Source organism: Stegostoma tigrinum, chromosome 14, assembly GCF_030684315.1.
Source record: "Stegostoma tigrinum isolate sSteTig4 chromosome 14, sSteTig4.hap1, whole genome shotgun sequence".
Lineage (NCBI taxonomy): Eukaryota > Metazoa > Chordata > Chondrichthyes > Orectolobiformes > Stegostomatidae > Stegostoma > Stegostoma tigrinum.
In genome coordinates this window covers 18,767,358-18,781,888 of record NC_081367.1, presented here as the reverse complement: position 1 = coordinate 18,781,888, position 14,531 = coordinate 18,767,358, and the positions used below count along the sequence as shown (strand labels likewise).

Below are 14,531 nucleotides of genomic sequence, written 5' to 3'. Positions count from 1 at the left end.
AAAATTCAAGATCAAGTCACTAGAGTAGATCTATTGCTAGAAGCAACACTGGTCAGGAAAGTACAACAAATTTTCGTACAGAAAATTGAAACGATGACGACATTAATACAAACACCTGTTTATTTCTTCTATCTCTCTTCTGTGAGAAGTGAAAGTAACAAAGGAATTTTGGATACATGTTCTGAACAATAATCCTACAAATGCTAAACTGCAAATGTGGAAAGCAACACTTGCATGTTCTTTATATGCTTCCCTCCACCCCCTGAGACATAACCAGGTTAGCAATTTGAGACCCAGAAACATAAACCTAAGGCTGAGAATTAAGTCTCTTCCAAGCACCATAAATAAAATTAAACTCCAGGCATGGAAATGAGACTAAAATAATTTGTAGCACTAAAATGGCACTAGTATTCATGAGCATCGCTCAATTCATGTACAAAATAAGTTTTAAAATAATCCCTGTGTATTTGGGACTTGTGTAAGGTAAATAGTGTGGCTTGTTGATTTTTGTAAGGAAATGGCTCTTAGAATTCAATTATAGGTGGGTTACTGAGCAACGTGAAAGAAAAAAAACACTGAATGACGCTGATTCTCCATTCTAAGAGAAAACAAACTTTTGCAAGAGCAGGTTAATTATTAAGTACTTCTGTTAATTGTGCACCCAAGACAGTGATGCAAGGGTATGGGGCACAGGACATGAGTGCTGACAGTAATGAAAGGCAAGTCATCTTCCAGGAAACATTAAAATCAAATAATTCACTATTTATAATTCAGTTTAATCTTATGTAAAATCTCATCTATACCATTTCTGAGCAGATGATATTAGAGCTTTGTAGCAAATCAGCCAAATAGCATGCCATAATTTCCTTTCACTTCATATATCAACATACTTGTCTGGTATGTGGGAGGTAGGTGCAGGCTTCAGCTAGGGTGATGGGGTTAGATGCTCAGTACTGTTTTCGGTGCAGCGTAGAAAGAGTCCCTTGTATGTGTCAGAAGCAAGAATCTCCCGGAACATTTTTTTTAAACTTCCTTGACCACACAAGACATCAGAGAGTTTCAGTCTCTGAAACAAAATGGCTCAGTGCAGACGTTGGAACCTGCTTCCATGGACAATTTTAGGGACTACCATTCTGATAACGCTACCAGGTAGGCTTACTATTCCATTTCTGATGTATTGAATTATCTGAGTGATATAACTTTTGTCATGGAATTGCTACCTTCAATTCTCTATACTTGTTCATTGATCAATATTCTGATCGTCTGTGCTCTAATGTATACATGTGATCATAGTATGTGCTTCACCCGATGCAGGAAATTATATAAAAAAATGCAAAAATGAAAGGCTTTTCCAGGCAGTACGTTGCTCTGCCACATACACCTCAACTCCAGAGATTGCGCTCAGTGCAAGTGGCTTTCCAACAGCAGGGTTTTGGTCTGGGTGCACATTTGTAGCTGCTCATACATTTATAAGCAGTCATTAATTGCAAAGCCATAAATCTTATACTCACTTCTTTTAAAATTCTTCAGCAATTTACATTGAGACATTTCAATCTTTAATAGGTTAACAAGTTCCTTTAAGGTCAGCATTTGTGAAACGTATCATTGTAAGGGAATGAAGTAGATATTTTTAAACAAGATCTGCATGAGAAAATTGCTGACATCTCTGAATGCTGTAGATGTTTTGAAAGTTTATTTGATATTTTTAGTACCTTTTAAAAAATATGATATTGCTTTTTCTGTAGAGCATAGTCAAGTGATTTCAAAAGATTCAACAGAAATACAAACTTAAATACAGACCTCAATCAATGCTGAAGAAATGTTTTGCCAGTTTCATTGCCATTTGGAAATGTTTCAAACTCTCCTGAATTAAACTTTCTCAGTTAAGCATTTAAAGCCCAGGGAATGATGGCCAAATGAGAACTGAATACAGCTTTGATATCATCATGAACGATTAGCTGCTGCAGAAAACCACAAAGAAGGAAAGTAATGAAGACTGAAGCTGGAGTGATGATAAACACTTGTTTTGTATGGGGGAATTTCATTATTTATTATTCCTCAAGTCTATTGCTCTGACATACACTTAAAAGGAGTAAAACAAATCTAAATTTTCACTTCTTAAAATAGATGCGCCCTCCTTGTGTGTGAACAATGCGTGCAATATAGTTTGTCATTGCTGATATTTTATGAAACTTAACCTCTGGATTGACACAACTTTATTTTAGGTGGAACTGGAAAGTACACAGCTCATGTCTTCACGTGACATATGCAATGCTTAGCAGCATTTGCTCTGACTTGGCCTGCCAATATTGAATGTGCATTGCCTTTCAAATTCTGTATCGTTAACAATGTGGCAAGGTGGGAAGAAGCAGTATATAGAATCTTCGAACAGAATAATGCATAAAAGGGAAGTAATTCTGCCCATGTTGTCCTTGCCAGGCTTTATAGGAGCTATCCCTTAGTTCCATACTGTCTTTGAAAGAGATATAGAAGAGTTTTTAACTTGTACTAAGTCATAGCTGCAACTGAAGAATCTTTCTCGCCAAATTAATTTTATAATTATAGCAAGTCATATTTCTTCATTCAACACTAACAATTCCTTGGATGTTTAGAATTTCTATTTTAGTTGCTTTGCAATATTTCAGCTTCTACTTTAATCACGTGTATGTCACAAGCTTTCTCCCCCTCCTGTAACAGCGTAAACAGTAAACAAATAAAGTGTTTTTTTTCCTGGATTCTGTCTGGGCAAATTGTTCAGATGATTGCCTGTTTAGCTTGCTTAGTGATGTCAGTGTGGCAGAAAACCAGAGATTCACCATGGTTGATGCCAGAAAGAAATTAAATAACAGTAAGGATAAAATCCTTGACACAGAGTTCACCTTTGTGGGAAGTTTTCTACATCTTTACTTCGCCACTGCTCAGAAAATGTAGGCCCATTATGATCACTGTTTTCCAAATGCTCCCTACTAAAGCAGTGTCCAATTTATTTGCAAGAAGTGGATCCAGTACTATTTCCTTTCTTCTTTTTCTGCAAACCAATCAGAAGAGTATTTTTTATGTTCCTCCTGCCATGCTATTTATACTGCTAGCAGCCTTGGCATTTACACATTTGCACATTACCCCTTCCTAGTCTGTGTCATATTTTACACCTCCCTCTGATAATCCCTCTGATTTTGTCCTATTGCTATATATCTCTCCATCCCAGCCCCCTTGGAATTTCATCTCTCTAAAGCTTTATCAAAGGTGCTCCTTCCCCATTAAATTTCAACTCCGGGGAGGAAAGAAGAATTATTCTAGTATTGAAGGTGCTGGGGATGTTATATGATGTCCTACATAATAGATACGATGAATCAAAATTTTATAAAAGTATAACTGAAAATTTCAAATTTAGTTTGGTAGCGGATATAGTTAAGATTCGTGATAATAATATTAGCATTTTTTATTAACTGGACAAAGAATTAACATCAGCAGAAAATCAAGAAGTACAAAATAAGAAAGACGCACATTCTAGGTGCAAGCTAGCAATGTTGTTCATAATATATAGAGATCAATGGGAAGTGATAAATTGGCTATAAACTGCTGTATTCTTGAGCACTAAAATTGATTTGCAACATTGTTTTGTTTTGTGCCTTTTAAAATCCCAGCACATATCTGAATCTCAGAAAAAATATTCCTGGGCGCGAGAAAGTTTGTTAGAAAAATTTTTAAAAAGCAACATTTGAAGTCAATTTCAATTTTAAGTTCTCTCAGGAGGTTGTTACACCTATTACACACATTTTACACCTAATTCTCTGCCTGACAACACCGATGTGAGGGGTATGATTCAACTCTTCCCTTTTCCAGTGTTTTTGAGAACAGAAATAGTTACTTGGTGTTTTTTTTTTAATTCATGACATCAATTGACATTGACGAATCCAGCTGAAAAACAAGTCCACATCTATCCAAGATAATAAAATGTGAGGCTGGATGAACACAGCAGGCCAAGCAGCATCTCAGGAGCATAAAAGCTGACGTTTCGGGCCTAGACCCTTCATCAGAGAGGGGGATGGGGTGAGGGTTCTGGAATAAATAGGGAGAGAGGGGGAGGCGGACCGAAGATGGAAAGAAAAGAAGATAGGTGGAGAGAGTATAGGTGGGGAGGTAGGGAGGGGATAGGTCAGTCCAGGGAAGACGGACAGGTCAAGGAGGCGGGATGAGGTTAGTAGGTAGGAAATGGAGGTGCGGCTTGGGGTGGGAGGAAGGGATGGGTGAGGAAGAACAGGTTAGGGAGGCAGAGACAGGTTGGACTGGTTTTGGGATGCAGTGGGTGGAGGGGAAGAGCTGGTCTGGTTGTGTGGTGCAGTGGGGGGAGGGGACGAACTGGGCTGGTTTTGGGATGCGGTGGGGAAAGGGGAGATACAACGCATTATCCTCTGACACTTCCGCCATCTACAATCCGACCCCACCACCCAAGACATTTTTCCATCCCCACCCCTGTCTGCTTTCTGGAGAGACCACTCTCTCCATGACTCCCTTGTTCGCTCCACACTACCCTCCAACCCCACCACACCCGGCACCTTCCCCTGCAACCGCAGGAAATGCTACACTTGCCCCCACACCTCCTCCCTCACCCCTATCCCAGGCCCCAAGATGACATTCCACATTAAGCAGAGGTTCACCTGCACATCTGCCAATGTGGTATACTGCATCCACTGTACCCGGTGTGGCTTCCTCTACATTGGGGAAACCAAGCGGAGGCTTGGGGACCGCTTTGCAGAACACCTCCGCTCAGTTCGCAACAAACAACTGCACCTCCCAGTCGCAAACTATTTCCACTCCCCCTCCCGTTCTTTAGATGACATGTCCATCATGGGCCTCCTGCAGTGCCACAATGATGCCACCCGAAGGTTGCAGGAACAGCAACTCATATTCCACCTGGGAACCCTGCAGCCTAATGGTATCAATGCGGACTTCACCAGTTTCAAAATCTCCCCTTCCCCCACCGCATCCCTAAACCAGCCCAGTTCGTCCCCTCCCCCCACTGCACCACACAACCAGCCCAGCTCTTCCCCTCCACCCACTGCATCCCAAAACCAGTCCAACCTGTCTCTGCCTCCCTAACCAGTTCTTCCTCTCACCCATCCCTTCCTCCCACCCCAAGCCGCACCCCCATCTACCTATTAACCTCATCCCACCTCCTTGACCTGTCTGTCTTCCCTGGACTGACCTATCCCCTCCCTACCTCCCCACCTATAGTCTCTCCACCTATCTTCTTTTGTTTCCATCTTCGGTCCGCCTCCCCCTCTCTCCCTATTTATTCCAGAACCCTCACCCCATCCCCCTCTCTGATGAAGGGTCTAGGCCCGAAACGTCAGCTTTTGTGCTCCTGAGATGCTGCTTGGCCTGCTGTGTTCATCCAGCCTCACATTTTTTAATCTTGGATTCTCCAGCATCTGCAGTTCCCATTATCTCTCTGTCCACATCTATCCATTTAGGCAGAATGTAAGAATTCTACTTTGGGTCTTTGAATAATTGAAGGACGGTGGCATGCCATCCACAAGCTGCCTCCAGGCAATTTCAAACAATTTTGATTATTTTACTTTCAAGACAAACAGCATTTATAGTTTTGTTTTATTCATTCAAGGGATGAGGGTGTCACTGTCACTAGTCCATCCCTAGTTGCCCTTGAGAAAGTGGTGGTGAGCTGCCTTCTTAAACTGTTGCAGTCCATTTGGTGTAGGTAGATCCACAGTGCTGTTCAGGAGAGAGTTCCAGGATTTTGTCCCAGTCATTCAATGTGCCAATATTGCCAATGATTTTGGATTGCATGTTTTTCACTGTAAAAGTTCTGTTTCTGTTGCACTGTTCATGCGCATTATGAGAATCAATTTTAGAAAACCATATTAGCCCCAGTAGCGGGTTGATTTGCCAGTACCTGCACATCAAAAGTTTGAAAGTTTAGTGCATCATATCTGTCACAAAGATCCATAGAATATTACAGTATAGGAGACTATTCAACCCATTGTGTCTGTGCAGACCCCCCAAACAGCTACCCAGCTAGCCCCATTTACCAGCCCTATCTCCACAGCCCTCTATATTAATCGCTTTCAAATATATACCCAGTTCTCTTCTGAAACCACCTTCAGAATCTGCCTCCACCATTCTCCCAGGTAGCACATCCTAAATCTTAACAACTCTCTGGGTAAAGAAGCTTTTTCTCATCTCATCTCTAGCTCTCTTGTTGGCCATCTTGAAATTGTGACCCCCAGTTACTGACATACCAACAGGTGGAAACAAAATATCCTTATCTATCTTGTCAGAATTGTTCGTAATTTTGCCTCAGTAAGGGCCCCTATTAATCTTCTCTGCTCCAAGGAAAATAAGCCCAATTTTTCTAAACTTGCCATGTGTCTAAGATCCTTCATTCCTGGTTCCATTCATCGATAAAACAACCAAAGCTCTGTACTTGAAAATTAGATGGAATTACCTTTTGGTTGGTCTCGGAAGGCTGGGGCTGAGGGTTGGAGAAGGGGAACGTTTGAGTGGAATATTGGGCCAATGAGAGGAGAAATAAACTAAAATTAGGCAAAGACCTTTTTTCAAGGCAAAGTGCTGGCCTTTAACCACTGCTCCCATTTTTGTCTCAGCTAGGAAGTGCTGCATTGGAGAATCTTTGCTCCAGAGCCACTGGAAGCATAGAGCATGTGGACTCGATGGATTGTTTAGTTCTGAAGTCTCTTTGCCTTTCAATTGTCACATTCTTGAGCTATGTAAGACTTCTCTTCGATAGAGTTTTCATGTATCTTTCCTCTGCTATTTTGCTGTAATCATTTTTACTTCTCCATTCCCTCTAGGTTTGTCATAACTTCCTTTTGCCTTGCACAATTATCACTTTTGTCACTTAATCATGACTCCCTTCTACCCAATCACAGAATATTGCTCGTTTCCCTCTTTTTGCCATTTCTGAATTGCTTCCATTCTTTATTTCACTTTTGTTCTATATTGGTTCATTTTCCTATTGACCCGCACTTGCTTAAAGACTGTGTGCTTTTTTAACATCTTCCAAATATAATGTAAAGCCATCGAGCTGAAATGTTTACTCTGTTTCTCTCTCCACAGATGCTGCCTGACCTGTACCACCTTTTGTTTTCATATCAGATTTGCAGCTGTTACTTTTGTTACAGGTTCATCTGTTGCTTAGTTTTTGTAGTAAATTGAATTTACTGGCGTGAACCTTTTGCAGGTAGAAATAGTATTTCTGTATTCAAGTATGTACAAGGCTTTTTCTTAGATATTCAAAACTAATCATGAATAAAACAGTAACAAATGATTTCATATAGATTGTTTTATTAGGCTACTTTCAGGCCTGTGTGAAATAGTTTCGGGGACACATTAAAGCAAAAGCCGTTGTCAACCTCACAATACTGATCCTGAGCTGATGCCTGAAAATGTGCAGATCAAACAGCTTCTGAGCTGAGGCTGCTGTGAGTTTGCACTAGATGCATAGAAATTTCATCTCAAGTTGAGGCCACCTAGGTTCCTGACATTATGTTTGATTTTTTTAAACTTTTATGGAATATTTTAATGTTATGAGAAAGTTGAAGCATGCTCCCTGAATTGAAGTATTAGGCATTTGAAGATCTGAGCTCTACGCAAATCTTCAAGAAGAAACATGTACATTTGTAGCTGTGTTCTTGATATCTGCATGGAATTTACAGCGAGTAGTCTATCTCACCCCCCAGTACAAATTATGAAACAGGTAGGTGCAAAGTAACTGTAGCCATTATTCATAATTGTCCTTGCAGAGATTTGCCAAGCTATTGTTTTCTTGACCTGAAGACATTTCCAATGCAAAGATTGTGAACAGAACTTGTAAACTTCAAGAAACAATATTAGAACAAGAGTGTGCACTATTTCTTTGGTTAAACTCTGAATTAAACTCTCAGGCAACCCTGTTTTTTTACATAAACTCAGCTTAACTCCAGTTGTCCCATGTCTGTCAGAAGCTTCATTTTAAAATTTCCATGTCTAAGCTCAAACAAAGGACCGTCAAGATATCAGAAGCTCCCAGTATCCATGTAGCTCTACTCCAACTTCAGGACAGGAAGAAAGAAAGTTGTGTGGACAATGGGAAACCTGTTTGAGAGAAGTGACAAGATGCAAAAGGAATCTTTTCACAATTTATGCATTATATTTTAAAGAAAAAACCTTTCAAAGATCTGAAATGTGGTTTTTAGCCATTCGGTAGTATTCAAGTTCAGGGACGAAAATTCATGTTGTGGGAACTACTTTTTCAGTTACCTGGCCTGTGGTAACACAATGGAGCCATCAAATGCTTGGCCGCTTTTATATTTTAATAGAGGCTTAACTAGCTGGAATAGAATGGGACCAATTGTTGTATTTTCCTCTGGCATTGATTGATTTTGATTATTGTCACGTGTACCTAAGCTTTGTTTGCGAACAGTACAGTCAGATAACAGTAAGCAGAAACATATAATCATGCTTGGACAGAGTGAGGCATACAGGGTTACACTGCACAGGAAGCACGCAAAGCAAAGATCAACATTAACAACATCAACGTTATTTGAAGTTAGTGTCCATTCGTCAGTCTAATAATGGCAGGGAAGGAGCTGTTCTTGAACCTACTGGTTTGTGTGTTCAAGTTTCTGTATCTTCTGCCTGGTGGAAGAGATTGTAGGGGCACATTACCAGAGTAGGATGGATCTTTGATGTTGGCAGCCTTTCTGTGGCAACAAGAAGTGTAAATGGAATCCATTGATGGAAGGTTGGCTTCGTTAATGTTCTGGGCTATGCACACAATCTATCATAGTTTTGTATGGTCCTAGGCACAGCAGTTACCATACCAGGGCATTGTGCACCTGAATAGTATGCTTTCAATGGTGCATCTGTAAAAGTTGATGAGAGGCTATATGGAAATGCTGAATTTCCTGAGCCACGTGAGGAACAAGAGACATTTTTGTGCCTCCTTGATCAATGCAACTACATGGGAGATCCAGGACAGGCCAGTTATCATCACTCCCAGGAACATGAGACTCTCAACCCTGTCCACCCCAGCTCTGTTAATGTAAATGGGCGTGTGTTCTCCTCCTTTACTTTTGAAGTCAACGATCAGTTCTTTAGTTTTGCCAATGTTGAGACAGAAGTTGTTCTCATTGCATCATGACACCAAGCCCTTTGCCTCCTTTCTGTAGCACTTCAAATACAGTGTAAACATAGTCATAATATTTCTACTGCAAGGACAAACCCTGTAAATGGAAATTTCCAGCCTGGTAGAATGTTTTACTAATTTTTTTTGTTGCCTGTGAGGTTCATATACCTGGTTAAATTAAGGTGCCCAGAAAGACATCAGCCCATGTACAATGTGAAGATCTCCAATTGGTGGGAAGTCCAACAAGAGCTGAAATGAAATTTCAGGGTACTGAAGTTATTGGGAGTCAGCATTAGAAAATCTGTTTACTGTGGAGCAAGCAAAGCAGTTCTGGGCAACTTTTGGACTTTCTGGGATGTGGTGGATCATTGGAGAAATGGCTATGTGGGTTGGCTGAATGCACAGGAAGGGGGCCCACATATTCTAGTATGTTTCCAGCCTCGAGGTTTAATCTAATTTACTCAAATTGACTAGCATGTATTGTAAGTATATTTTCTTTTGGAAAGTGTATATAGGTACTGGCTGTGCTTTGGTAATTTTAACATTCTTGGTTCCAGACGTCTCATGCCACACTGAGTTCAAGAGCAGCAGAACTGAGCCTCTGTTTTTCTAGTTCTGTGTCTGATGGCTACTGTGTGAGTGTGAAATATGTTGAGGTTTCCAGCCTATACTGAGGAATCTAGCTTCAAGATGTTAGACAACCTTTGCCAGGAACTTTGACAGACCTGCTTTTGTCACCCAGTTTTTCATTCTGGTTCGCAGCTGGACTGAATAAACAGATAAACAACTTGGTTTAAACGTCTGCGCTAAAAATAAGAAGGAAAAACTGACAGCATGCCAAGTACCATGCAATTATTTTGTCCATTTCTAATCTGCTGATTTCCCCTTCTGACTCTCAATTTTTACTCTTTAAAGCGGGCTACCTCCAGGCAAAAGCATGAGGAAGATTAGTGCCGAAAGTGAAAAGTTTTTTTGTGAGCCTTTTCTTTGCTCTGTCCTAGTTATAAGATGGAAACAAATGTCATAGAGTCATTGAGTTATACAGCATGAAAACAAAATCTTTGCTCCAACTTGTCCGTGCTGACAAGATATCCTAAGTCTATCTCGTCCCATGTGCCAACATTTGTCTCATGCCCCTCCAAACCCTTCCTATTTATATACCAATCTAGATGTCTTTTAAATATTGTAATTGTACCAGCCTCCATCACTTCCTCCTACAGCTCATTCACCTTCTGCGTGAAAACATTTCCCCTTCGACCCCTTTTAAATCTTATGCCTCTCACATTAAACCTATGCGTTCTAGTTTTAGGCTCCACTACCCTGGGGAAAAACTCCTTGGCTGTACACCCTATCCATGCCCTTCTTGATTTTACAAATCTCTGAAAGGTTACCTGTCAACGTCCAATGCTCCAGGGAAAATAACCCCAGCCTATTCAGCCTCTTCCTGTAGCTCAAATCCTTCAACCCTAGCAACTTTCTTGCAAATCTTTTCTGAACCCTTTCAAGTTTCACAACATCGTTCCTATGGCAGGGAGACCAGAATACATAGTATTCAAAAAGTGGCCTAACCAATGTCCTGTACAGCTGCAACATGACCTCCCAGCTCCTATACTCAATGCACAGACCAATAAAGGCAGGCATACCAAATGCCACCTTTGTTGCCCTTTCTACCTGTGACCCCATGTTCAAGGAACCATGCATCTGCACACCTAGGTCTCCTTGTTCAGCAGTACTCCCCAGGGCCCTGAGTGTATAAGTCCTGCCCTGATTTGCCCTCCCAAAATGCAACTTAAATTGAACTCTATCTGTCACTTCTTGGCCCATTAGTCCATCTGGTCAAGGTCCCCTTGTACAGTGAGGTAATCTTCTTTACTGCCCACTACACCACCTATTTTGGTATCATCTGCAAACTTACTAACTATATCTCCTACATTCAGATCCAAATTATTTATGTAAATGAAAAAAAGCAGTGGACCCGGCACCGATCATTGTAGCATGCCGCTGGTCTCAGGTCTGTAGTCTGAAAAACAACTCTCCACAGCCAGTTTCGGTGCAGACCCGAAGCGTCAGCCTTCCTGCTCCTCTGAAACTGCTTGGCCTGCTGTGTTCATCCAGCTCTACACCTTGTTATCTTGACAGCCACTCAGTATCTCCTATCTTCACTTTAGCATTTTCTGTAAATTCAGGAGAAATCCTTGAAAAATATTTTTGGAATATATTGACTTTTTTTCCCACATTGCTAATCAATTCTAGGAATGATTTTTATTCTGTACATATTATATACAGAATTGATAGTGTTTCTTTCTATGTTTCCAAAATTCAGCTTTGCAAGTATTATTCATAAACCTAGATAATAGTGATGCTTCTCAGTAATGTCTGCTCACTTTTCATCCTATCATTACATTCTCTTGGTTTTAGAGAGCTGCATCATACTATTGTTCTCTTTCAGTACCTGTTGTATACCAGTCCTTAGATAGGATTATTCAAGTTTCTTGCCTCAGTTCCTGATAAAAGTTACCTTTTTATGTGCTCTCCTCCCTCACATCTCCCATACCTGTTATCTTTTAGGAATAGTATCCTTCAATCAAGGAACTATTCAGAATTGGTCTCTCCTATGTTGAATTTAATGACCTCCTGTGTGACATAAGGCCTGGTCAGTGTGGCCCTGTCGCACAATTTTCTTTCATAGAGTCATAATCATGGAGCCATACAGCACAGAAACAGACCCTTTAGTCCAACCAGTCCATGCCGAACATAATCCCATCTAAAGCAATCCCACCTGCCCGCTCCTGGCCCATACCGCTCTAAACCTTTCCTATTCATGCACTTATCTAGGTGTTTTTTAGACCTTATAACTGTGGCCACCTCCACCACATCCTCAGGAAATTCATTCCACGCACGAGCCACCCTCTGTGTAAAAAAAAATTTGCCCGTCAAGTCTTTTTAAAATTTCTCTCCTCTCACCTTAAAAATATGCCTCTCAGCCGAAGGAAAAGACACCTACCGTCAACCCTATTTATACCCCTCATGATTTGATAAGATCACTTCTCAACCTTACTTCACTGCCTTAATTTGTGTAGCTGATGATTTTTTTCTCCATCTGAAGTTGTACAGAGTGCCATTGTCTGCATGTGAATAACCTTTCAATCTACAAGCATGCTCCAAATGGTCAGTCCCTTTATCTTGAACAAGTGCCAACATTTAAGATCCTGACGCCACAATGACTGTTCTAGTCCATGTTTGAAATGAAATCTGGAGAAAAATAGTCATTGTGCCTCTTACCTTCCGTTTAAAAAAAAAATGTTTTCCCATTCAAGACAGGATGAATCATTGTTACTAGCTCACGCAGCCCATGGTGAGTCTTACCAACTACAAATGGTGGTAATATTTCCAGAAGTTTGAGATAACCACGCCGTTTTATGCAGGTAGAGGAGCTGACATCTTCAGATCTCACTGTATCCTGTGGAATGATACATTATTTGGTCAGTACAGTGGCTGTTGTAATGAGTGATGTTCATAACAATATAGCGTCTAACTTATTTTGAATAACATAGCATAGGGGAAACAATGGCCCAGTGGTAGAATCACTGGATTATTAACCCAGAGACCCAGTTAATATTCTGGGGACCTGGGTTCAAATCCCATTACGGCAGATAGTGGAATTTAAGTTCAATAAAATAGATAGAATTAATCATCTAATGACCATAAACCCATCATTGATTGCCAGAAAAGCTCATTTGGTTCACTAATGCCCTTTGGGAAAGGAAACTGCCATCCTTATCTGGTCTGGTCTACATGTGACTCCAAACGCACAGCAATGTGGTTGACTTTCAATTGCCCTTGCCTGGTCAGCAACACCCTCATCCTATGAAAGAATACAATAAAACACTCAAAAGTCTGAACAATGAAGGCAACTGGCTAAATGTCATCTAACCACCCTGTCTACCTGTGATGCAAATTTCAAAGAATTATGTACCTGATCACTAAGGTCTTGCTGCTTGACAATGCTACCCAGGGCCTTGTCATTATTTGTAGGGACGGCACAGTGGCTCAGTAGTTAGCAGTGCTGCCTCACAGCTCCAGGGACCCAGTTCAATTCTACCCTTAGGCGACTGTGCAAACTCCACACAGAAATTCTCCCATGTCTACATGGGTTTCCTCTGGTGCTCCAGATTCTTCCCACAGTCTAAAGATGTGCAGGCTAAGTGGATTGGCCATGCTAAATCGCCAATAGTGTCCAGGCATGTGTAGGTTAGGTGAATTAGCAGGGATAGGATAGCGGGATGTCTTCAGAGATTCAGTGTGGACTTGTTGGGCTGAATGGCCTGTTTCCACACTGTAGGGATTCTATGATTCTATCCCTCTTTATTTAAAATAAACGCCCCTATATAACAATTGATCTTATTTAATGAATATAGATCTGCAGAGGCAAAACATTACTTCATTTGTAGATCTAACAAGTTAGGTTAGTAAGTTGTTCCTGTTTTTGACATTTGCCTCTTTGTTCCCTGTAGGGAAAAGTCTTAGCTGGAGTCACTCCAATGTATGTTTGATTGGGATTTTACTTTCGTCTCAGGCCATGCAAGTAGACACGTGATTATTTTTTGGTACTGGCATTGTGGAGATGGACTGAGCTAGATATGGCTATACAGGGGTTCAATGTGAGACATCATATGCTACCATTGTTCGATAGACAATAGGTGCTGGAGTAGGCCATTCGGCCCTTTGAGCCAGCACCACCATTCATTATGACCATGGCTGATCACCCACAATCAGTATCCTGTTCCTGCCTTATCCCCATAATGCTTGATTCCACTATCTTTAAGAGCTCTATCTATCTCTTTCTTGAAAGTATCCAGAGAGTTGGCCTCCACTGTCTTCTGGGGCAGAGCATTCCATATATCCACCACTCTCTGGGTGAAGAAGTTTTTCCTCAACTCTGTTCTAAATGGCCTACCCCTTATTTTTAAACTGTGTCCTCTGGTTCTGGACTCACCCATCAGTGGAAACATGCTTTCTGCCTCCAGAGTGTCCAATCCCTTAATAATCTTATATGCCTCAATCAGATCCCCTCTCATCCTTCTAAACTCAAGTGTATACAAGCCCAGTTGCTTCAATCTTTCAACATACGATAATGCCACCATTCTGGGAATTGACCTCGTTAATCTACGCTGCACTCCCTCAATAGCAAGAATGTCCTTCCTCAAATTTGGAGACCAAAACTGCACACAATACTCCAGGTGCGGTCTCACCAGGGCCCTGTACAGCTGCAGAAGGACCTCTTTGCTCCTATACTCAATTCCTCTTGTTATGAAGGCCAGCATGCTGTTAGCTTTCTTCACTGCCTGCTGTACCTACATGCTTGCTTTAGACCATAAGACCG

The 14,531-nt window shown here is 41.1% G+C and overlaps 1 protein-coding gene across 1 annotated transcript in view; it reads left to right on the top strand.

Moving 5' to 3' along the window:
• The first annotated feature begins 986 nt into the window (after positions 1–986).
• LOC125457817 (protein SNORC-like) overlaps positions 987–14,531 on the top strand; it is a 35,923-nt gene continuing 22,378 nt past the window's right edge. The window contains exon 1 of the mRNA XM_048542452.2: positions 987–1,149. Within this exon, the coding sequence (XP_048398409.1) occupies positions 1,077–1,149 (73 nt within the window). The 5' untranslated portion in view covers positions 987–1,076. The remainder of the gene's footprint in view (positions 1,150–14,531) is intronic.